Source organism: Pezoporus occidentalis, unplaced genomic scaffold (genome assembly GCF_034315485.1).
Source record: "Pezoporus occidentalis ecotype Australia unplaced genomic scaffold, CSIRO_AGI_Poc_V1 ctg6, whole genome shotgun sequence".
NCBI classification, from domain to species: Eukaryota; Metazoa; Chordata; class Aves; order Psittaciformes; family Psittacidae; genus Pezoporus; species Pezoporus occidentalis.
In genome coordinates this window covers 5,180,610-5,206,148 of record NW_026915943.1, presented here as the reverse complement: position 1 = coordinate 5,206,148, position 25,539 = coordinate 5,180,610, and the positions used below count along the sequence as shown (strand labels likewise).

The window sequence follows — 25,539 nt, the reverse complement described above, 5'->3', positions numbered from 1 at the left end:
ATGTAAATAACAGATACTTTATATCAGTCATTCCAGAGACACTTAACAGTTGAAGAAGTTCCAACACATTAAAACTATCTTATCCAAACAATGATCAGACTTGGGCTAGCTCAAACCTTTCACTTTTTTCTGTGTTTATGAATGGAAACAAAGACATTTCAAAATTTGAACCCACAAGGCTCCTAACAGTTGCCGTGGTACAGGGCATCTTGTGGAAACTGAAATTTCCCCTGCATCTATTCTTATTTAAACCGAGAAATCCTTTCTCAGCAACAGACCTACTTTAGCAGAAGACCAGCACAGTACTGCAGGGACAAAATGAGCAATAAAGAATGATTGGTCTCAAAACATTTCTTTATTGACAATTTACTGTATAGAACTCAGGGTATAGAATGTGCATATAATTTACTAATCTTCCAAAAACAATATATAGGGAAATTATAACATATGCATTTAAGAAGACAGAAGAGCATTAAAAGTTTTAGCTTGTATTTTTTGGCTTGTTGTCCACATATTCAAAGAAAATATAGTTTTCACCTTCCTCCTCAGAAGTGGCACAGAAAGTGAACCGCAAAAGTTAATTACAAAGTAATAAAATGTGGAAGCTTAGTAATTCAGTACAGCAAACAGCAGTACAGACTTTAACCACATACATAGGACAGACTGTTAGAATGTTGAGCTTCTGATGCAAAATCCTTTTTCAATCAAATAGCCACAAAATATTTTGCCCTAATAAATAAATAAAAATGAATTCAATATTACCAATCCATGTGCAAATCCAGAGAACTCAGTTTAATTCAGAGGCATGCCTAAGGCAGTTTGAAAGCCAAATATCCTTTACAATTATTTCTCCAGGTAAAACAGTTCTAATTGTGATTACCCGGCAGTTACCAGTGCTTTTCTTCCCAGACAGACACACTCATTTGAACTTGAAAAAGCCAGAATGCCAAAAGTACCTCCCCAGTATGTTGACTAAGGACAGTAATTCATTTAAATTATGCAACTGGATTCCCACAGCTGGCCCACAGCTTGGCTTAGAGCTGAATTCAGTGCCAATGATCCTGTCTGCTAATATTGTCCTACTTCCAGAGAACGTAATATATCCAGCAACTTATATTGAAGTTCTGACACTAATTAACAGAACAAGCAAACATTGACGTGAGTGACAAATGCTGGTTAATAGTTACTGAGAGATCAGGGCTGCCAGCTGGCATTTTTCTATAGCGTTTTGCAGTAATATTCCTTTGATTATTTCTTAGGACATATCTTATAGTTTGTTTGCATGCATTTTGTTTCAAGTTAGAAACAAATCAGTACAAAAAACAACCGAGATAACAGCAGCAAGATCCCCCGATTGTCAGACAAGTAATCAACAAGAAAGCATGCAAGCAGCATCACTTGGAGGATGCAAGGGGGACTAGAGTATAGGAATTCTTAACCTATACAAAGCTATGTAGCCTTGCACAAATAGCTTTTGGCATCTTGTTTCTGGCCTACCTGGACAGTAGCAAAACATGTTTATCAGATCATACAAGCCCAGAGCCTGAACTGCAAGCAGTTAAAAACTGAAGGTCACTAAACTGCAAAATTAAAACATGCTTCTATGCTTTAGCTACACAGACAACGATAAAACAAAGCCCCCACAACCACCTGTAATAATATGCATGTTCAGCTAGCAATTCCAAAGTACTCAGCAACACAAGGTAGACATTTTCTGCAGCTGGTTTTGCATGTACATTCCTGCCAAATTGTTGCCTCGTCCCCTCTTACCTTCACATTAGTCCGGAGTGCACAGTAACATGCAAAAAACATTGCAGTAAACAAGGAGCATATGGACCAGTATTCAGCGTCTCTGCTCTGCACAAACGGTACACACACGATCCCGAGCATGTGCTACTAAGGAGCATCCGTTCCCTCTGTCAGTTTGAAAATGCATTGATCTCTGTTTTTCTGACTACAAAAAGACATGTCTTGAAGGCACTGAGTGAAAGCTACACAGCTCTTCATCGACTATATATAGAAATATGCCCAGTAATTTCAATTAGCAGAGAATTCGGCATCTGAAACTTGGACCTCAGTTGCTTTTCCTTCCAGCATTTTAAATTCAGGGGGGAAAGAGGAGGGGGAACTCACCCAGAGGGGAAAGGTGAGGAATTGAAATGTAAGCAGCAAGTTACTTATATTTCCCCCTGGCTTTGATGTTATTCTTTTCAATATTTTACAAACGTTATACAGGGGAAAATGAAGAAAGGTTTCTCTTCCAATTCTCAAATTTACTGTAGATTCTGCACTGTTTCTGTCTGCTCTTGTTAAAGATGCAGCATCCCTTTTAACAGAGACAACGTCATCAATCATGACAGATTCAACATGTTCTACTTACAAATACAGTCTCTGATTAAGGACAATGGCTGGCTGGCTTATTAATGTTTCCTCAAATGCAAGTTCAGTCCCTTGTGCTAATCTATTTTTAAATAAAAAGTCCCACCTACTCCTTCATTCTCATTTAAGAAGAATGCAGCGGACTAGTTCTAAAGATCCTGAATTGCATTGTCCCCTAGCTCAGACACTGGACATCGCTTTCAAACTGTTTTCTTCCTCGCTGGGATTAGAAACATAGAGGAAAATTAAACTGAAAGCAGAAAAATCCTGGGGAAGGCTGTGCCCTCGGATTTGTAACTACATATTCTGAATTCAAAATGCTCAAACATCTTCCAGGAGGAGGGAACTCAGAACGTAGCCAGAAGGCAAAGCTTTAATTCAGAAGCACAAAAATAAGATCAAACTACTTCCTTCACTCCTGTCAACCACTGGGATCCTACAGATTAACTGATTGTTTACTAGACTGCAGGGACACAAAGTCAAAGACTCAACTCTTTGTTTACAGCACCGGGAAACACCGGCATCCACAGCGAATTGTGAAGCAGACTACAGGAATAAAACCAGAAAATAGCCTCCTTTTATTTTTTTTTCCACTGCAGCAGATACTGTGGGAGGCAAAGAGTGGAAAAGGCTTTACTACCTCCTCCTCTATCGGCACAGAGCAATTTGTGTAGGATAAGCATAACTTAATAGACATATCTGCAGTGACTTTTAGGATTTCTTTAAATAATGCTTTACGTAAACCCCCTTGGAAACCTGCAGAAATACTGAAGTGCTATCAAAGTCAGTGGGTACCTTTCTGTGGGCAATGAGGTGAAGAAACTTAAACAGAAGGACGTGCATTTAAAGAAGAAAAAAGAGGGGGAGGGGGAAGAAGACAGCAGGGTTTTTTTCCAACATCTTCCTAAAGACAAGCTCTCAGAAACTGTCGTCAACTCCAAGTGAACAGCTATTTTTAGCCTGTCATTGTTTGTGCCTTTTTTTAGGAACAGAGAAGGCAGTCGTGTTTAAAGCTAGATATTGCTCTACAACGTATCCTAAGACAGCTACTTAATTTGATCCCCAGCTCCATCTGTCATACAAATCAAGTAATTACTAATCACAACCTCCTTTGGCAACAGCAATGACATGCAGAACACAAGAGCTGTACCCTGTTCTTAAATCTAATCCTGCAATTGTTTTTTAGTAATGAAACTGGGGTCTAGGTGCCATAGTTCATGAAGCTGGGCTATCCCAAAGTTCTGATAGTTCAGACTTTGACTGCAGCAATATCCATCAAATAAGGGAAAATATAGTAACACATTGCCCAGCAAAAGCAGGGAAGAATTCATCAATGCATTTTTCTGACACTCCTGAAGTGAATAGAAAGGGAGCGGAATCATGGTTTGTTTTGCAGTACAGTACATTAACAATTAAAATTAAGCATCTTAGTCATTGAAAAAAAATACCAGAGATCTTGGGGAACTCTGATCCACTGGAGAGATGCAATTCAAAAAGCAAAGATGAAGAGATGCACAGTCCCGAACAAGTGAGGCAAAGCTCAGGCAAGCATGTAGCTGCTATAAGAAAATCAAATTCAAATCTCCTTCCTGCCAAAGGAATTGCACAAGGTTTCAGACAGCAAAGTCTTTAAAACAACTTCCTTCTTCATGATCCCAAAAAGTTAATGGTTTTGGGTTTAAGCAAACAAACTCAACAGGGAGAAAATAGGGATCTCACTGAAAGAAAGCAGGGCTCCACAACTACGTTATTCCCAAGTTATCACATGTATAAAAGACTTCAGACTCATTTCTGAAGACAAGAAGTAATGAAGTCCTAAAGTCTTCACCCTGAAAAGTCTCCCATGACTGCTGAGTGCATAGGAGGAAAAATTATCGAGGACATTACAGACCCTGACCCTCATAGCACTGCAAGAGCGAAAAGGGAAGATTCCCATCCATGTGCCAGCTACCTCCTATAATAACTGCGGGGCATTTGAGAATTTGCTGGAAAATTGAAACTTCTGTACCAGCCAACAAGGTATTACTTTGACAGCAGAGCAAACTAACACATTTAACGGAGACTACTTCAGGTAATCTACACAAGCAGATCCCTGCAGGGCTTGACCACCTCTGCAAAACATTTCTTAGCATGACCATCCTTTTGTTAAAGGCGGTGTTTTCATCAAGGACATACAAACAATATTTTACAGCAACTAACAGTTACTCAAAAGCATCACATATTGGTGATATTTATGGTCTTTGACATGGAACTGATGACAATGAGTGAGGAAAAAGCCTTGCTCGAGTCTGCCAGACGTGCCAAAAATAGCAGAACCTTTTAAGTGCTCCTAAACCGGGCACCACAGGGAAGAACCCCACAGATGAAAGAAGTTACTGTAAAGGAAAAGTAGGTCAAATATAAAAAACAGTAGAGAGGCAGTTGTCCAAAGGAGCGTTCCAGACCCTCTATAGAAAGACATACAACTTGTGACCTGAACATTCTGAGATGACAGAAACCACTGGAGCCACTATCTTGAGCCGTGAAATTTCATCATTGCTTTATCCTCCTGTGCCTTCAGATGGGCAAAAGGGAGCGCTTGGAAGGAAACCCTGGTTGTCTGCAGAGGTTTGAGAGAGCAGAGGGAACGTGTTGCCCTGGAAGACCTTGATCTCAGGAGGTCCTCAGGGCAGTCTGCTTCAGAGGGGTGAAGGGGGACAGTCCTTTGCAGCATCTGTCACTGCCCAGAAGCAGCTAGTAGCAGCACTAGTAGTAACAGCAGTAGCAGTAGAAATGCCGCTGCCATTGTATCCCAAAGCTGTGGTCAAGAACCCTGATTGTGCTATGCCATTATACAAGCACAAAGCAGACAGTACTAGGATAACCCTGCCAGGGAACAATGAAACCATATCGAAGAATAATATTTTCATCCTCAGCAACCTAACCACTTACAATTATCTTTCCCCAGACACCATGAAAAAAACGGCATTTTAAAAGACAGTAACAATAAAAGCAATAGACTAATAATGCAGTGAAGAAAGCAACACTTTCCAGTGTTTGCCCTATGGCAGTGCAAGGCGCCCCTCTTCACTTAAGCACCACATTCGTGGGTAAATATTATAAATTGCTTCCAAAAGTCTTGCTGCAATGAAACAGATTTTGTGATCACACTTTGATGATTACAAGGAAAGCAGAGATTATCCAGAAAAAAAAAAAAAGAGAAAAGAGGGGGAAAGGGCTGGAAAAGAAGGTGCATTGCTCTTTGTGTGGACTCCCATTCTTCAAAAGAAGGGAAAGCGGATGTCTGCAGGCAGTTGGACAGAATGGTGGAGGTTTGAACAGCCATCTGTAGGCTCTGGCCATGTAACTCTTAATAGTGTCAATATTGATAATCTGTGCCACTGACTTGCAGCAGCCCAGGGTGTAATTCTCCCTCTTTTTTGCACTGATGCTGAAGTACTGGCTTGTGCAGTCATGGCACTATGGCTACAGTCATGCTCCATCACACCGGGTCTTTGCACAGTGCAGTGATACAATCTATATAGCACTCTAGTCCTAGATTGCTTACATGTCGCTGATTTCAGCACATGAGTTTTAAACTGGAGTGATTTTACTCCTTTCCCCATTTCTGAGATTCTTAAATTGCCATAAAAATGTTACGCTACAGCTAATGCACAGCTACAGGAGGCTCATTACACAGAAAATATCCATGTCAGAGGAGGGGATGCTGCAGGAAGCATTGGTCTGCTCTGCAGGTCTTGGGTGCTGTGCAATGTACAGTTTCTGAACATGTTGACTATTGAGAATAGATGAATCTATGGGATATCTGGAAACAAATGCTGAAAAAAGAGCAGGAACAAAGCTGCAATTGGCAAGAAGGCTTGCTTACGCTTTACAATATAGAGAAGTCTAGTAAAACATACCAGAGGAGCTAAAGCAGCAATTTCAGCTCAGCAAATCCTAAAATTTCCAGAAAGAGAATAAAAAAAGACTGAAGAGATTATTTGCAAAATCTCATCTCCAGTACTGTAAACATCTTTGTTGGCAACATGGACAGTGGGATGGAGCATGCCCTCACCAAGCTTGTCAGCAAGGCTAAGCTATGTGGTTGGGTTGATACCCTGGAGGGAAGGAATGCCATCCAGAGGGATCTTGACACACTTGTGAGGTGGGCTGATGCCAACCTCATGAAGTTCAACCATACCAAGTGCAAGGTCCTACACCTGAGTCAGAGCAACCCCAGGCACAGCTACAGGTTGGGCAGAGAAGAGATTCAGAGCAGCCCTGAGGAGAAGGACTTGGGGGTGTTGGCCGATGAGAAAATGAACATGAGCCGGCTTCAGAGTGCGCTCACAGCCCAGAAAGCAACCGTATCCTGGGCTGCATCAAAAGGAGCGTGACCAGCAGGTCGAAGGAGGTGATCCTGACCCCTCTGCTCTCATGAGACCTCACCTGGAGCATTGTGTGCAGTTCTGGTGTCCTCAACATAAAAAGGACATGGAACTGTTGGAACAAGTCCAGAGAAGGGCCACGAGGATGATCAGGGGACTGGAGCACCTCCTGTATGAAGACAGGCTGAGGAAGTTGGGGCTGTTCAGCCTGGAGAAGAGAAGGCTGCGTGGAGACCTCATAGCAGCCTTCCCGTATCTGAAGGGAGGCTATAGGGACTCTTCATTAGGGACTGTAGAGACAGGACAAGGGGTGATGGATTTAAACTTAAACATTGGAAGTTTAGATTGGTTCTAAAGAAGAAGTTCTTTACTGTGAGGATGGTGAGGCACTGGAATGGGTTGCCCAGGGAAGCTGTGAATGCCCCATCCCTGGCGGTGTTCAAGGCCAGGTTGGACAGAGCCTTGGGTGAAATGGTCTAGTGTAGAGGAGTCCCTGCCCATGGCAGGAGAGGTGAAACTAGATGATCTTAACGTCCTTTCCAACCCTAACCGTTCTATGAATCTATGAGTCTATCTCTCTGGCATCCTGGCATTCTGATCCAAAAGCTGCTATGTTAAATATTCTCCCTCATTTCCAGGCCAGTAAACAGACCTGCTCTGGGATGATTTAAATTAATCCAGTTTTTCCTGAAAACATTGTTTCATTTTTCCACAACAATCTTGGTAATCCAATTGTCTGATTTCTGAGTATTTCATACTTCTCCTCCCAATATCCCAGCTCTCTGCTTTCTGTTCTATGTGGCTGCACTGAGGAAGGTTTTGATCAGATACATAAGAAAACCACACAATTTACTTAGAAATCATTCTTTCTCAATATGAAATGTAAACATATTTTATGACCCAAGCCATTGTGGTATTTCAAAGACAAAACAATTTCTAATAAGCAATTTAAAAAAAAACAAAACCACAAACCTATATGGCCAAATAATAAACAAAAAAAAGTGAACAATAGTTTGATCCTGTGAGTCTTGTCTGTGACTGAATTTCTCAGGAAAGGCTTTCTCATTGCTTCAATGACCCTAAAACAAAATACTGCAAAACAAGGTACAGAGACCCAGAAAGAAGGAATTGGATAAAGAACCACGAAGCATCTTGTTACTTAAAGCCTCATTTTTACACTGCTGTACCTGTAACCTGTGGATCAAGTTCATCTTATAACTCATGATTCAACCAATTGAGAAGATGTAACTCCATTATAACCTTCATTGAGAGTCTCTGGCTGTGAACGCTTTTTCAGCTCTGAAGACCACAAGTGAATTTCCTGAATTTCACTCATATTGATGATTAACATGTTTCCATAATGTGCATTTCATTTTCTGACTATGAGAGGACAGCTGCCTTTCTTCTTGACCTGCATTTTCATCATGACACCTTCAAAAAGGTATTTCTATCCACAATCATATTAAAGGCCATGGCAATATGGAATCCTAGCAGATTATTTAATCTGCTTTCCTTGCTGAAGGAAGATTAACTATACATAGAGTATTCTTGGCAAATGTTTGCCTAACCTGCCCTTCAAAATCTCTCATGGAGGAAGTGCAATCTTTGCTTTAGATGGTCCTTTATTCTTGACATGAGAATGTTTCTGTGAAGATCAAGAAGATGATTCACAACAAAATACCACTTTTAATCCAAATTAGATTAATTTAACAAAGCAGCTCTTTTTGTAAATTTTCCTCTTCTGGGAGGTTATAATGATGGATAAATCAGCAGGAAAGACATGAGGCCCTAAACTTTATAGTTTTGAAGTGCTGGAAGTGCAAATGTATGCTGAAGTTTGCCATCTGTGCTTGCTGCTTTTTATACTTTCACCTTTGTAGGGTGAGATTTTCACCTTAATAGCAGTGTGTAGACAGATTCCTATTTATTCTGCATTGTTTATATATATACACACATTCACACATATACAGGGATATGCTTGTATGCAAAGTGCATGTCTGTGAGACAGAATACCAACAGCAAAATGAGAAAAGGAGTATTTTCTCTCTTGGTCCCTACAGAAGCCAGTATATGATGTGGCTGAGCCTTTCTGATATACATTGCCTATCATTCAGCCCAGACAGATGTAGAGCTCAACACAAGCTAAAAAGCCTAGACAATTAGAAGCCTATGTTTGCTTTCCCCCAGAACACCTTTCACCATGATTGTTTGAAAAACTTGGGGAAAATTAAACTTGGCGAAAATGATGTCTACCTCTTAATGACTTGCCACTGCTCCCCAATTATGAATTAATGTTTTACTTTTATAATTTATGAACCATAATTTATGAACTAAGCTAATTCATTTAAGCATAAAATCCACATTTCCATGGTAACAGCATGAATGAAGAAGGAACGAACTTCCAAAGTTCAACTGCATTTGTTACAGTACTTAAAAATAAACCTCCAGCAATTTTCACCAAGGAAATTGCTGTAGTCTTTTCGTATGGGGAAAAAAAAAATAAAGCTCTTACTGTAAATTTGTACAAGAATAACTTGGTTTTGCATTATACTTGATAAAGACCTGTATGTGTCAAAACATGTAGGATCTTTTTTGTATTGCAATTTTAGTTGAGGAAACTATTTAAGGGGAACCTATCGTTAGACTGAGAAATAGGATATAAAATTGCGTAACAGTGGAAGTAGCCTATGTTTTCATGAAAACACAGGTTTCAGCTTTTTTTTTTTATGTAGTCAGTATTTTCATTAAACAAGCTTAGTGTCAGGTTTTACAGTAGAGAGTATAATGATGGATATTCATTGGCCATGCCCTACCTATTCCTTTTCATTCAACTGAGAAGTTATCAGTTTAATATGTTAACAAACCTCAGCTAGAAATCAGGTTAATGAAATAAATACCTTGCTTTGAAACTACTTTTAAATTTAGCCTGTTCTTAAAGAGTTATTTCAAACCTGCACAGCATTTGAAAGCTAAGGATAATAAACAAGTGAAACTATTTACAAGGAAATTAGTATATCTTCTATGTTTTAATTGTTTCAAACCAAGAATCAAGATATTTTTAGAAGCCTTATGAGTAAAAAGCAAATTATTGGGTTCAGTAAAGAATAAACAGGTAATCTAATTATTCTAATAATGTAATAAATCTAATAATAGATTTTCCTTCTTTAAAAAATACTTAAGTATATTACAAAAATAAAGGAGGAAAAATATCTCTTAGTGGAGAGCATTCTGTTTGAAATACAGCCAAATAAACCAAAATAATGTACCTCTACATGTGAAAATACACGACCCCCTTGTACTCAGTGCTTTTGCAAACACGGTTTCCCAATTTTTCCATGGATTTAAAAAAAATAATAAAAAACAGTATGGTTAAATCAGACATCCATATTCCTTATGTAGAACTATACACCTAATGCTATAAAAATCTTTGTCAGCAACAAGGAGAAAGATGGTGATGCATGCTATGTCTGTATCTCCTTTGGGGCATGTGACTCTCAACATTTGAAGACATCTGGCCCACCTAGCATTTCCCTCTAGTATCATTCAACTCAATAATCCCAGACTAAGAATTCAAAAATTTACCCTATCAGAAGCAATAAAGTCAGCAAAAAACTCCCATGACCGACTGGACACTTTTCCTGCAGTGTTTTACCAACGATTTCATTCCTTGCTTCAGCTCTTCTTTTTGCCATGAAGTAAAATTTTTTCAGCTATATTATTTTCAGCTGCACATACGGGAAGTCCAAGGGAATTGATGAGATGCATCCCATAGTCATGAGGGAACTGGCAGATGTTGCTAATAAACCACTTTCCATCATATTTAAAGTCACAGCAGTGAGGCAAAGTACCCAGAGACTTGTAAAAGGGGAAATATCCTTTTATTCTTTAAAAAAGAACAAAAAAGGAGGACCCTGTGAACTACCAACCAGTCAGACTCACCTCTATACCTGGTAAGATCATGGAACAGAAGCTCCTACAAGCAATGTCAAGTCATATATATGGCAGGGAGCTAATTAGAGACCGTCAACATGGTTTCACAACAGGCAAATCATCCCTAAGTAATCTGCTGGCCTTATACAGTAAATTTGTGGAGTGTCTGTGCTGCTGGATAAGAGAAGAAAAACTGTTTTCACCTACCTTAACTTCAGTAAGACCTTTGATACAACCACACACAACTTTCTTGTCTCTAAATTGAAGAAATAGCCCTGTCCAACCTGGCTTTGAACACTGCCAGGGATAGGGCAGCCACAGCTTCTCTGGGCAGCCACTGGCAGCACCTCACCATCCTCACAGTAAAGGATTTTTTCCTTATATCCAACCTAAATCTCCCCTATTTAAGTTTGAACCTATTACCCCTTGTTCTACAACTGCAGTCCCTAATGAAGAGTCTCTTTCTGTGTGTGTATAGTAATCAACTTTTTGGAACCACTGGGAGGTTAATTTCCACATACGTATAACCACAATGAGAAGATCACTGCTCACTCTTGTTCCATCCCACCTTTCTGCTGCATATCTCTATGCCTCCTACATACCAATTGAAATATTATTTCTAGACTGCTAAAACAAGGTGAATGATAGCTTTTTTCAAAAAGGATTCCTAAAGCAAAAGTTATGAGCAGCAAGTGGAAAAAAATCTACATCCTCAAAATCATGCCCAGCTAATCACACAACACAGTTTTGAATCTACCGTTGCTTTTGAGAATTTCACCACAAATTGCTGTTGAGAAGACTTAATGGAATCATGAGAAAAAAAAGAGATGATTCTTATATTTTCCACTGTGTAGTGATGTCCAACACATACTGACTGAAACACTATTGTCATCATTTTGCTGTTCTGGGCTCAAGAAATACTTCAAATGTTGTACTTGGAGCATAATTATTTCTTTCTGGGAATAGACTCTTCAGAGACTTAAACTGTGGGGAATTTGTCACACAAAGTCAAAATTTTCAAATGACCTTAAGAGCTTTCTCAATTTAATCCATTAAAGATGTTTTGTTTCCACAAAGAAAAAAATGCTGACTTTATGGAAAATAAAATATGGAAAGTTAACATGTAATACTAGCTTAATATTATAAAGAAATGCAGGTGACAGCACCGAAAGAGGATTTCAGTATTACCAAAATTAGTCTAGAAAGTCAAAATTATTCACTTCAACTTTTTATCACTGAAAATTTTATCTCAACCTGCAAAATATATTCAACAAGTTATGTCTGCACAGGAACCTTTTATACTGATCGTATCTAAGCAATTCTATTCTTTCCCAGCAGTTAAAGAACAATTTTGCACTGATATTTAATCCGTTCTATTATTTCCAAGCAGTCAGGTTTCCTTTTAAAAAAAACATGCCTTGTACATTTCTTCCAGAGATGTCCTCTTCTCATTTCAATATTCCCTTTAGTCACATGCAGTGAAGATCAGATAAATTCAGAGTACGTCTTCCATTGAAATACTCTTATAAAATGCAAATTACTGGTATAATCTGATGGCATTTCACAAGTTAACTGACTTTAGCATTGCTTTCTCTGTAGACATTTATAAAAGCTAAAAATCTGTGGCAATTTTTCTGGCTATGGGGCTGTCTATAAACATTTTATTATTACTTCTATATGCAAAATTATTCTCAGTGTAGTACACAGGGTCAGTATCTCTTTTGCATGGAGGACAAGACTGAATGAGACATGCATGTCAACAGAATATCAATTGGCTAGAGCTGTATTTATCCGAGAGGAACATTTTCTGTTCCCATAATACTTTACTTAATAGTTTTAGAAATAGCACTCCCCTCGACCCAAAGAAGTTGTAGCATGCCCCATTTCACACATTAACCAAAAATAACATCAAATCTCTTAGGAAAACAAAGCCAGCCAGATTCTACTGTTAATTGTAATACAAGCGTTTAATTCAAAAAAGGACCATGGAGATCTACAGTCATAAAATATAAGAATCTGTCCCAAACAATAAATAAAATCAGAGTAAAATATGACATGCACTAAGTGAAAATCTACCTCTACTAAAGCCAATACTAAAAAAAAAATCTTTATTTCAAAGAACATTGCAGATGTTCCTTAAGGCATAAAATAAGCGTTAACGCACACACCATGACAGTGAGTTTGTATGTAAACTTCAAATATAAAAAGATGATGCTCCTTCATATTCTTTTGGCAGATTATGAGCTCTAGTTTAACAGATTCTACAATAGCAGAATAATACAGTCTGAGGGTATCCTTTTCTATCCTCTTCTCATCACCACATTCAAAGGGGACTCAGCATAGTGAAATATGCTTTAGGAGGCATTCGTGAATATATATCCAGTCACAATGCCTGGGACGCTGGGTACAGTGTAAGGGCATCATGTAATTATCAGATGGTATTCTGAACACTAGAATACTGTAATCTGAACAATTTCGTATAAATTCACAGGTCTTGGGTACCATTAATCCAAGTATGGTTTCCTGATCTGGCTCTTACAATAAGTTCACTCCCATGAACACTACAGAAAGGGTGGAGAGTATATATGAACTAGTAGTGATTGCTTGCTGAAAGTGACTGAAAGTCAGGGAGTTTAGTCTTGATCTAGATAACAGAAATATTATGTGGGTATCTATTGGAAGTACATTTGAAGGGCAGGAGATATTCCTGCCCATATTTATCAATCAGAATTGAGGAAAGGCCACTAAGAGCTGTTAGTGACTCAGCCAGACAAGTCAAACTGGGCTATAAAAAGATTTTCACAAGAGAGGAGGACAGGAGGATCTGTAGTGACAGGTGACTCATCTAGAAGTAAGAAGAATGAGATTGGGTTAGTCTTCTGCAAGCTGGAGAGATGCAGCTGTTGACTGAGTCGGAAGAGAGAGAGAAGTGAGGGGAATAAATAAATAAAATAAACATACACCATAGCACAGGCTTTTTTCCATCCTCCACCAAACCAACACAGGAATGTAGCTCATCTCCCCACCCGTGATGACTCTTGGTCCTTCACAAAACCTGTGGTGTAATAAGGTAATGAGAATTAAATTTAATGTTTGGCAGAGAGTGTGCATATGTGCATATACAAGTTTATCCTTTGTAATGGTAAGAATGTCTCTCTCTAAATATTCGTTCAGAAGTCTCCTTATTAATGGATGCTGCTGCTGTATACAACGCTCTTGAAATACAAGCCAAACCACAAAATGCACTAAATGGGGAGTTGATTGCTGCCTGCTCATTTCAGTGGAGTTCTGTCCAGGCAGTCAGAGTAGATGATAGCCCAGGCCTTCTGGCCCAAATCCATATGTACCTCTTTGCTAATTCATACCCACAAAAAAGAACAAGACTGGAACAATCTGGAAAAGCTTGCAATTCCCCAGTTGTTACTGCCTGTAACAGAAAGCTGTCATTTCATACTCTTGCTTTGCATTGTTCTCTGCTTCTTGCCCTATGTTTGCTATAAATAGTGACATTTCATGCCAATTTATGAGATGGATTTCTGTAAGAGATGCAGAAATTCTGAAGCTATAACTGAAGCTGTTAAAACTCAAAATTAAGCTATGCAATGCTCAGAAATGTTGGCCATCTGCTATAATTAAAACTTTTAAACATATCTCAGTACTTCTGATACATTATTTTTCTCTGTCATTTGACAGCCCTCAGCACTGAAATAGCTTCTTGAATATTTTAGAATCAACATTACAGTGCCATCACTTTGGTGAAAGAATTAATTTTTCACAACTGCATAATTTCAGGACATTGTGAAACAACTTCAGTGGGTTTCTTTAAGCAGCAGTGTCTCAGTACCATATTGAACAGTTGTGTCTATGGCAACATGTTCCCATTGTCATAGGTCTCATACATCTACCAGCATCTCTGGTTTGGTTTTTTTTTTAGATAGTTAACTCAGAATTCCATCCTAATTGTTAAAATCAGAATGAAAATTGAAGTTCATGCATAAAGCACCTTCCACCTATATACTGTCGTACACAGCTTGAATGGGCAAAACTTCTTTTTGATGAATAGAGCTGGGAAATATTTGAGACCAATAAAGATCACAATTTACTTTTTATTTCCTGGCTTCTGCTACCACGAAAAAAGATCCATTTATTCATTATTTCATTATTGCGTAGAAAATAATGTAAATTAGAAAGTTATTTCTTTATACTAGAAGGCAAAGTGATAGCAGTCAGAGCCTGAATGAGAGCCAGGGCTCTCAGGATCTCTCTTTCACCTTACCAGGTGTGGTAAACAGGTCTACCCCTCAGTTTATTCATCAGCAAACTGGTATTTATGGTATCATTCCCCGTAACCATTCTCAAAATGTCAATGTTCTTATTACAACTCCCAGTCTTTGCTGCTCTGCAACTACACTGCAGTTGCATCTTACCTTTCAGTAAGGAGACACTTCAGACTGCAAAGCTTTGAATGACAAATATAAGAAACAGCAGTTAACATTTTCAAGTCATTTTTACAGATTGATTTGAAATATTTGATTTCCTAACAATGAGCAAACACATCTCATTGAATCTTTGTGCTCTACCACCTACAGCATTTCCCAAAGTATTTTTCCCTCTTTGAAAGCATTTATTTGTACCTTCCTCTACCACAAGCAGCAAGACTGATTTCAAGACTGGGACCTGGTCTTTCTCACAACCCTCCCCAGCATATATTGAAGACATCTCCAAGTTGGCACCCCACATTTCTAGGGAAAAAAGCCAATTGTTAAAGCATTTAGCACTGCTATATTCCTAGGAAAATACAAAAATCAATGAGATGTCATTTATTGCAATTTCTCTGGATTTTCCACTAGAATAAACCTTCAACATACTGCCATCTTTGTTCAAATAACATCTGAATTGTTGTGTTAATGTTTTCCTGGTATGTGGTTTTACATTGTGCTGAGCTATAGTCATCAAAGGTAGCTATGCAACACCCAGAGCAGCCAGCAGTCTTCATCTTGCCTATAACTATCTCTCGCTGCTCTACTCCTCCTTGTTTTACTATAATATTTTAGGTATAGCATTTTACTATATTATCTCCAGCTACTCCACAGAAAACCAGTTCAAGGTGAAGAGCATCAGAAGGGAGGTAAATTTATACCCCCAGCCAAATTTTCTGAAGAAGCCTCTGACGGGTTTATGCCTGAAACATAACACAGAGCTATGCATGTATGTAACGTCAGAAGGTCCAGCTGCAGAAATAGGACACAGAAAGAAGTTAGTAAAGAACTATTCTTTAATTCCAAGAAATAAAGAGACTGCATGTGGAAAATCTTGGTGGATCAGTAGCTACTCACTGCCTTTTGCAACTCAGGAGTTCACTGGTTTGGGCAATAGCTCGTGGCTCTCAAGACTTAGTTTAACTCCCTGCTTTGCCACAGGCACACACCAGTGTGATAAAGAGCAAGACGTTTAAACCTACAAGATCTCAGGTTCATATATATGAAAATTAGCTTGTGAGCATGACTAAGATTTTAAACATTGTAGGATCACCCAATGCTACCAAAACCACCACAGCAAAAGCAATGTTAAATCAAGCCTACCTAATCCCAACTAATCTGGGGCATAGCCTAACACCTAAAACCCATTTAAAGCCTCAAAGAGCCATCCAGTCTGCTAGTTCTGCAGGATTTCCAGAGCCTCCAAATGCCTAAATTAATTTGTATTTTCTGATATAGCCTGGAAGTAGTCTTCACATTTCTAGATCAACACAGAAGCATGTATTCTAATAAACTGGTAACTATGTCCAATATAAACCCTGCTGCAACTCACCTTTGAGAAGTTAGGCACTTAAACCCTGATGAAATTCTTCCTTGACCTCTACTGTAATTATCTTTTAGAAGCATAAAATCTAGAAGTCAACACTACCTTTTGTATCAGGTAGTAGTGCAGCAGCAAAAATGATGCCACCTTTACAACCGAGATCCTTGTGACTGGGTCACTCAGCAGAGACCACTTACATCACTCATCATCATTTTCAGAAGACAGCTATATCAGGGATGTTGAGTGGATAGACTTTTGCTCATGGTCCCTCATTACTCACAAAAGATAAGAGACCTAAGTCAAGCAGACTGTATAGGTCTTTGGAGTCTCTCTCTGTCGATGGAGAGCTGCAAGTACCTGAGCTGAGGAGGTTGTCCTCTGCATGTCCTTTGAGGCCTACTGCACCCCTTGCTCTTTTCAAACATTTAGTTATGGTAGGCAGACTTATCTGCCTCTGCTCTCAAGCAGATGCTAAAATTTACTGACAGAATGCCCAAGTTAAGCACTGGAATTGGGCTGAATGCAACTGATGGAACCAAGCTAGGAAGCATTTATGGCACATATCACACACCTGTGTTACAACTTCCACAAACTGCAATCCAAATACTGTTTTCAGTTAATAAAACAAAAGTTCAATAAACAAAATTCCCTCCATAGAAACTAGACCAATCTACTTTGGATATAAAGCCACCATTTTAGTGTATGATTCGAAAGGAAAAAGGCTGCTCAAGTGTTCAGGGAAAGTTAATCAAAACTGCATTCCATCACTACATATGCTCCTGGAAACGTGATTCATCCCCTTGCCTTCCTCCTAGATAGCAACAAAAATGGAGGGAGGTTTAAGGAACTCCTTTCCATGAGTAATTCAAAAGCTGAGTCACCTCTTGATATTCAGTCCATAGCCTGAAACAGCCTAACCTTGAGAGGAAATAGCCAAGATGTATAGATTAAGAAAGTGAAAAAAAAAGACTAGAAAATAAATGAATCTGTATATGGGAAAGCCCAAAACCTGTTAACCAACCCTGTGATGAACTGCCAGAGCACAGAGCTCAGCAGCTGCATAACAGAGAGGATAGCCATGAGGAATGTTAATGAGCACTCCTGCATCAGGCTTGACTAGAAGGATGTTAAACACTAAATTAAAACCTAAGCATTGACCAGAGAACATATGCAAGGGTAGTCGTTTGGGAGCATTTTCTTCAGAAGCAAGACGAAAAAGACTCTCCATAAAGCAGAAAAGGCTGAAATAGTCACCACATCCATTTAGGAACACAATGGCTGCTGGGTGAAAAAAAGTAATTTTCAGAAAGGAAATCCAAACTTGCCTTCTCCAGCATTTGCAGGCATCTCTTATCTCCTGGAAGCCAGAAATGTTCGCATCCCTTTAGTAAAACAACATCCCAAAGACCTAACTGAATGTCCAGGGACTGGTCATTATGTAGATGCTACCTACTTGGGACCTATACTGATTTTGAATATGTATATACTTTCCAATCCTGGTTGACATTGTGCTTTGTCCCATCTACTTTTTATTGCATGTCAAAAGCAGGAAAAAACATAATCATTCATCTTAGAGCTGAGTAATCTTTCATGTAATCTTCTTTTCTGGAACTGGTTATTTTTTAAGATAATGTGCATTTTGTCTGAAATTAATGTATGCACAGCAGTTTTTCTATGCTGTCTAACAGTACTACTACGGCTCATGCCGGTTAAATGTTTCAATAGATTTTAGAGGAGATTTCTGCAATGTAATCTACTTAGTATTGCTCATGGCAAGTATCTGGAAACTTCAGTAGATGTGCAATATGATGGCCCAGCGTCTTCCAATGCTTTAACAACACAACTAGGAACAAATGCAAAGAATAAAACAATTTTCACACAACTGGCCCTAAGCTCTAAATTGTCAGTTCTAACTTCAAAGTACTCAGTGGTATTGCCTGGCAGCTAGTAACTACTGAAATTTTATACACTGGTGGTAGCAGAGAACCTCAGTTGCCTGCAAATGCATTGTTTCATTGAGCTTCTGCTTTCAAGCATTTTGCTTCTCTGGTTTTCAGAGATTGTGCCCAGTATAATAGGGAAGGAAAATGAAAAGGTGCATTTACGTCATCTTTTTACAGTTGCTGAATTTATCAATGTCTCAAGGCAGAATGGGTTTGGGTATTGCAAGAACATACTGGCTACTGTGATGATAGCAAAAGGTCTCAATATGTTAGGATTTACGTAGCTGGGCTCATCAAACAACAATGCAGCCAAATCAGGGTACAGTGTCACTCCAGCACTGTAACCCCTGTGACAACTAGCCTTGAGATACCATTCAGTGTAACTACTCTGCCTGTTCTCTGTGAGCCAAGGGAATGTGTGGGTGCCATGACTACAACCTTGTAGCGCAAGAGAAACTTCATCCTGGACTGCTCTTGTATCCTGTGGTTCCTATCTGGAACCAACAGCTCCCAGAGACCAGGCCTGATTGTTCCCAGAAAAGCCATATATCCAAAACCAGCTCCCAGCTACAGTTGCAAAGGTGGTGTATCAATTAATGAATAGATAATAAATATAAAATAGTCAAAATAAATAAATTATAAAAATCAAATCAGTGATCTAGAAAGAGACAGCAAATGGTAACACGAAGACAACAGATTGTTTCATTTTCAAAAGCTAATCTGATGGTAACTCCAATGATTATAGCTTTGATTTAAGCACACTCAGAAGTATCAGGTCAGCTTACAGAATGAACTGACCTCTCTCAACCGTTAAGCTAGATATCTACTAATATATGTTTTGTTGTTATGAGAAATAAAAAGAACAGGTTTGACTCAGGTAATCAATATAACACACTTTTTGGAAGCAATATCCATCAGTTTGCTGTAAAATAACTGGTGGTTCTTAAGCTGCCTGGGAAGGAAATCCACATGGTGAATTTATCCACAATGAAAGTCCAAGGCAAATCTTGCCTTGGATAGGGAAGAAATTAGGAAATCCATTTCTCTGTTTCAATGTCAAATCACTGCTGAAAGACAGAAATATCACAGAGGCTTGTTTTCACTCTGATCCTTAACATACCTTCTTCTATTTATCCATCTTTCTTTCTTTGGCTGTGTATTCCCAGAGGCAAGGAAAACTAATAGCTTGCCTACACTTCAGTTTGACAGGACTGTCATTTTCTTTCCATATTCCCATAAGGGACATGGCGAGACTCACACCCTCCAGTATGCCACCTTCCCCACTTGCCAGTCCTAGATGAAGAATGTGGTCCACAGCAACCAGCCCCTGGAAAAGCAGCATTTCTGCACCCATCTCACTCCATGGGACCCAACTGCCCTGTTTCCTACTCCTTCATGTCGCACAGACTCATAGGGCTGGGAAGCAGGTTGCCACCCACTCCACTGCCCCCCTGTTCTGTCCAGGACCAAGTACAATGGGCAGGGGCAACCATATTCTCTCCTATTAAAGAACCAGTCTTACTCACATTCTCACATTCCCCTGTACATTTGCTGTAACATAGCAGCCTGATTTCACAGAAATATGAAGAAGTGAAGTATGCTTCAGCAAAAATGATCCTCAGGTTTCACACTCCATCATACATCAATATTGCAGCCCGCAGGGCAGCGCATTGGTATCTGTTCTAGCTCTCAATAAGCTAGCTGAGATACTGGAATTAGAGCATCATGGTGTTGTTCATAGGTTAACTTCTTTTCCCCAAGAGGATAAATCAGCCTAGAGCAAACATATCCGTGACTGCAATCTACATGCAGGACTGTGCCTCCCTGCTGTCCAGCCCGCTGTCAGAAGATATTCACTCAGAAACTGAAATGGAATAGTTCTGATCTCTGCAGTTCAATTCAGCCCTAACACGTCCCGTACCAGCGGCAGAAAGTGGCATTAAGGAAATTCAGTATTGGTTGAGTTCCCCCCCACCCTGAAGTGACATTCTCCCTGGGGGTCTCCAACCAGCCAAGGCAACTTGCAGCACAGAAAGGCATTAGACTGAAGAAACCGTTCTGTTGTGTAATCAAGTGTTTAAATAGACATTGTAAGTAGGCTATGGTGCACGTGTGAGCAATCCTATAAAGACTAATATACCTGAAAATTAACTAGGAAAAGTTTAGTCCTCAAAAGAATTCCATTGCTAGAACTAGGCTTTCCCCATCTTTTTTGTAATGAGGCAGAAGTAGCCTATAGTATAGGCCAGATAGAACAAATAGGGTAACATCATTTGCAAGTCTCATCTTCTTGGTATAACATGGTAGATGGAATTAAAGGTCAATGATAAGACACTGTATTTGAAACTTTGACCTAACTCAAGTGCTATTAAAACCTTACCAAGGCCTACAATTGCATATGATCTCTTCCAAGCAACGGCATGCGTTCACAAGCATTTCTTATGAGAAGACTAAAAGTGAATTTGACTCTGTTATGGATAGGTAGCGATTCGGTAGCAAATAACTTACTTGATTAGTCTCTTCTACTGAAACTGCCCACACATGGCTCACATGCTTCTCCAGTTTATTTCTTTTACATCAATTACATGACAAATATTTTGTGTTGATATCTGTTTAACCTGTGAAAAGTTAGCAGCAGTTTGTTGTGAATCTTTTCTATTCCCCCTTTCAATTATAGTTGGTAATTCTGACTGGATATCACTTTCTGTTTATAGGCAGGGTAAGTTTAACTCCTATGGTTGGCTGTCCAACCTAAGAATCTTCAAAAAACTGCTGGATTTCTTAGGGATTCCTGCTAGTAAACATGTTTGCTAAAATAACTGGGAAAAAAACACGACAGTGAAAAGTAAACAGCCACAACGCATGGGGTTGTTTCCCCAGTGAATATTCATAGGCAATGCCTAAGGTTCATAATATTCTAACTCTTACAAATGTACAATAAAATACTGAATAGATATCTGGCATTTTAATGTACATGTTTCAATGCACTTTCCTGCTTGTTAAGCTATATTAATTAAATATATATGTATATCTAAAGAAAGTGAGTGAGAAACAACAGGAAAGAAGGTAGGAGTAAGTCTGTAGAGGAAAAATACCAAACTTTAGTCACTGAGAATAGGAGCAGAGAAGACAGACATGAAGCAATTAAAGGTGTATAAGACTACCTATGGTAATGAACTACCTATCTATTGAGTTTGCATTGAAAGAGGGAAAAATGGAAGGGTGGGAATGGCAGTGGTGCCTCTTGCTCTTATCCTGAACGTAGATCCCTCTATGGGGAGGCTTTTCTCTCTCTAGCCCTTCAGGAGCTGTTATTTGTGTGGGAGAGTAGAATGCCATTCTTTATTACTCACCCCTTTCAATCTGCACAGCACAACCCAGCTCAAATATTCTGCTTGCCCTGTGCACGCTGCTCTCAGGAGAATGCAGAGAATCCAAGAAATTCCACACAAAATCCCGCAGCAAAGAACTGATTTAGATTCTTAAGTTCTGCCATGTAGCCATAGAGACTCCACAGCTCACTGCTCCCATCGAAACCTCTGCTTAAAATTGAAGGGCTTTTCAAAACAGTTCATGCTGCACTTCAGTCTACGCATGATGCAATTCTCAGTTTGTACTGGTGAGGTAGGAATTGCAGCTGGAGAGGGCAGTATGTATGAACTTTGGATGAAGTTTGTGAATCCCTAAATGGCACTCACTTGGCAGGTTTTCCTTCTGCATTCTATCCAGGCAAAGCTGAACAGAGGGCTTACTGAAGCATCTTCTTTTCCTCTCCTGTCCTAATGCTTTCAGTTCTGCACATTCCACTCATTTTCACTTACAATGTTTGTATTATTTTATTCAAGCTTTAAGACCAGGCATTTGTATTTGCACCTTCACTTTGGAAAGCATCTTTCTTCAACTGTAAAGGATATTTTTAAACAGAATTCATGTCAAGTAACTCCATTAGGCTCATACCTTCAGCTTAAACTCATTCTCAAGTCCAATAATAAAGTCTTCTCAGTCATTTATGATTAAACCATGAAATAAAAGAGCCATAAGAACACAACCAAACCTTATATAGTAAAAGAAAAATCTTTAGTCTTAAAATGCAACATTAAGTTAGTCAAAATGTAAGTAAAACATACTTATGGGTGGGAGCACAATTCTCCCACCTACATATTTGTCAGTTAATCTATGCCAATACACACAGGAGAAAAAGCAGGTCCACTGGCATTTGAATATATATATATTAGGAAAAAAAAAAAAAACAACTTTTAAAATCAAGAAAAGAGCCCCAATTCCTCCAAAAGGGAATATAAGACAACTTTGATCTTGTCCCTCATGACTAGCTGTTGGGACATGATGTCTCACTGGTTCCTGACAGAATACCCCTGTATCCCAGGCTGCAGTGAGGGTCTTTTAGCTATTGTATGTCACAGAATCATAGGATCATAGAATAGTTTGGACTGGGAGGGAACTTCAAAGGCCATCTAGTCTAACCCCCCTGCAATAATCAGGGATGTCCCCAGTTAGATCAGGTTGCTTAGAACCACATCAAGCCTGACCATATATAAGCATACATGTCACATACGTACAGTTGAAAACAGATACTGCTCAATGATATCTGTCTCTTTGCCCCATATATACACCCAATTGCCTTGCTACTGCTTCTTGGTGGTAAGCGTTTACTTTTTAGCAGTAAACCCGTGTATGGGTTGTTTAGCCTTCAAAAGGTCAAAAAGACAGTTAACATGAGAAACAGTAAGCAATTAACACTGCTCCCCGTTCCATCCATTCAGTGTACATTCATGCATTAACTAGTATTGTGGTTTAAACCTAGGCAGCAACTAAGCCCCACAGAGCTGCCCACTCACTCTCCCCAAACAGCATGATGGGCTAGAGAAGTGGAAGAGTAAAAGTGAGGAAATGACAGAAAAGGAACAGTAATAATAATGGAATTAGAATACAAAAGTGATGCACAATGCAATTGCTCACCGCTTGCCAACCAGTGCGCAGCCAGTTCCCAAACAGCAGCCACTGGCCAGCTCTCCCCCCAGTTTATACACTGCGTATGACAGGATATGGTATGAGATACCCCTTTGGCCAATTGGGATCAGCTATCCTGGCTGTGTCCCCTCCTAGATTCTTGTGCCCCTCCAGCCTTCTCTCTGAAAGGGCATGAGAAGCTGAAAAGTCTTGACTCAGTACAAACGTTACTTAGCAACAACTAAAAACATTATTCTCATCCTAAATCCAAAACACAGCACTATAACCACCTAATAGGAAGAAAATGTATCCCAGTTGAAACCGGGGCAACTGGGTCTACCAGTGAGCAGTGGCTGTCAAGGCTAGTTAAGTTTCCTGTAATTCCTGTGTTAGTGCACTACTGCCAATTCCCCAGGTTGTCCATTAACATTTGATGTCCTACAAATGTCTAAGGGCCATAAAGAGTGTGTAGCACTCATCTATTGCAAGTTCAGAAACAGCAGTGAACCCATGGAAGGCATCCATATGTATCAAGTTTAAAAGTACCAATTCAAGGAAAACAAAACCTCTAAATCCTCCAGATGGAGACGATACATACCGCTGGTGATTTGTGAAGTCCTGACAATTCTGGAAATCACTGCCAGGGATGTGGATCAGGTGGCTATGAAATGGAATTTGTGACTCAGGTCCCAGAAATGAAGTTTTTTCTAATAGCCATCCCCAGTACATTACACGGGAGAAACTACAATACATAAATTCAGTGATATGATGAATGACAAAGATGCAATCACAAAGCTCATTTTTCAAGGCAACACATGGTTATGTCAAATACAAATCCTTCCTGGGAACCATTCATAATTCTGAAGTCTTTCCTAAAGATTCCCACAGACTTCATCCAAGTTCCTTAATTTAGCTCTGGAAACATCTACTTTTAACTACTTTTGAGGAATGGACTTTCTATTCCTCCCCGTCCAAGTCACTGAATTTGGCACGGCTAGAGGCATACTGCTGTTTCACCTGAATTTCTACCATTTCCATTCCATATTGCTCTCGTGGAAATGTACTGAGCTCATCTAAGTTAGACTAGATACCATGATGGTGTTCAGACCTAACATCTTCTGGCTGCCTGTGTTTCATTAAGAACGTACTCATTTACTCACTTTCTGTTGACAAAGCTGAAACTTTCAAAGAACTTGTAAACCAAAACAGTAAAAAATTTTGCAAAGCCAATTAACAAATATATTAAACTGAGGGAGAAAAAAGTTCCTTTATATGCACACTAATGATGTCATCAATTTCAACTTTCTATTTCTGAACAAATATTAATATCAATTAATAATGCATGCCACCTACAGAGCTCTTTTCATCTTGAAAGAGCTTTATAAATATTAACTAATTAAATTGCCTGATCTTTTTCATTGTAATTTTATATATTTATATAAAATTGGGGGACAGGGAGGGAAAAGACATTAGATGCCTAGGGACTTCAGTACCACAATCATCATCCTCATGGATGTTTTCCTTCTGCAGAGAAGCTCCCACCCAGGAAAGATGACCAGCAGAGGACATTTGTATTACAGTTAAAACAAAATCTGTCTAAGGTTGTTCCAGCATTTAAGACCAAAATTAACCAGCAGGAGCTATTTTTACATCATTTAAGGAATATCAATCTTCTTTGCCCTTTGACAATTCTTGTTGGGGTTTTTTGTTGGTTTTTGTTTATTTAGTAAGAAAGCTCTAATTTGTCTGAGACATCTTAGCAAATACCCTGTATGGCTGTAACTATTTAAAATAATGCTCCTTTTCTAGTGGTCCACACTGAAGTATTTTAACTCAACATTCAATCACTCTTGCCTCTTTTTCATACACAGCGTCTAGTCTTGCAATGCAAATGCTCCAGTGTTCAAGGCCAGGTTGCACAGAGCCTTCAGCTACATGGTCTAGGGTGAGGTGTCCCTGCTCATGGAAGAGGGGACTAGATGATCTGAAGGTCTTTTCCAACCCTAATTATTCTATGATTCTGTGATTCTTATAAGAAACCACTGTAAACAAGTGCATGAAACCCTGAAGGTATACAGCATTTATCAGCTAAAATTCTGCTTTTCTCAGTCTTGAGAAAAGAGCTTATGCTTCCTGTATCAGTTAAA

The 25,539-nt window shown here is 39.2% G+C and overlaps 1 protein-coding gene across 21 annotated transcripts in view; it reads right to left on the bottom strand.

Moving 5' to 3' along the window:
• Positions 1-25,539, bottom strand: part of DLG2 (discs large MAGUK scaffold protein 2) — a 1,003,655-nt gene that overhangs the window by 735,649 nt on the left and 242,467 nt on the right. The window contains exon 1 of one of the 21 annotated variants that reach the window (XM_062639113.1): positions 1,771-2,373. The exons of 19 other annotated variants lie outside the window; for them this stretch is intronic. In XM_062639113.1, coding sequence (XP_062495097.1) covers positions 1,771-1,890 — 120 coding nt within the window. In that variant the 5' untranslated portion in view covers positions 1,891-2,373. Of the gene's footprint in view, positions 1-1,770; positions 2,374-25,539 lie in introns of those variants that run through there. One more of the 21 variants, XM_062639116.1, reaches the window with a different exon arrangement.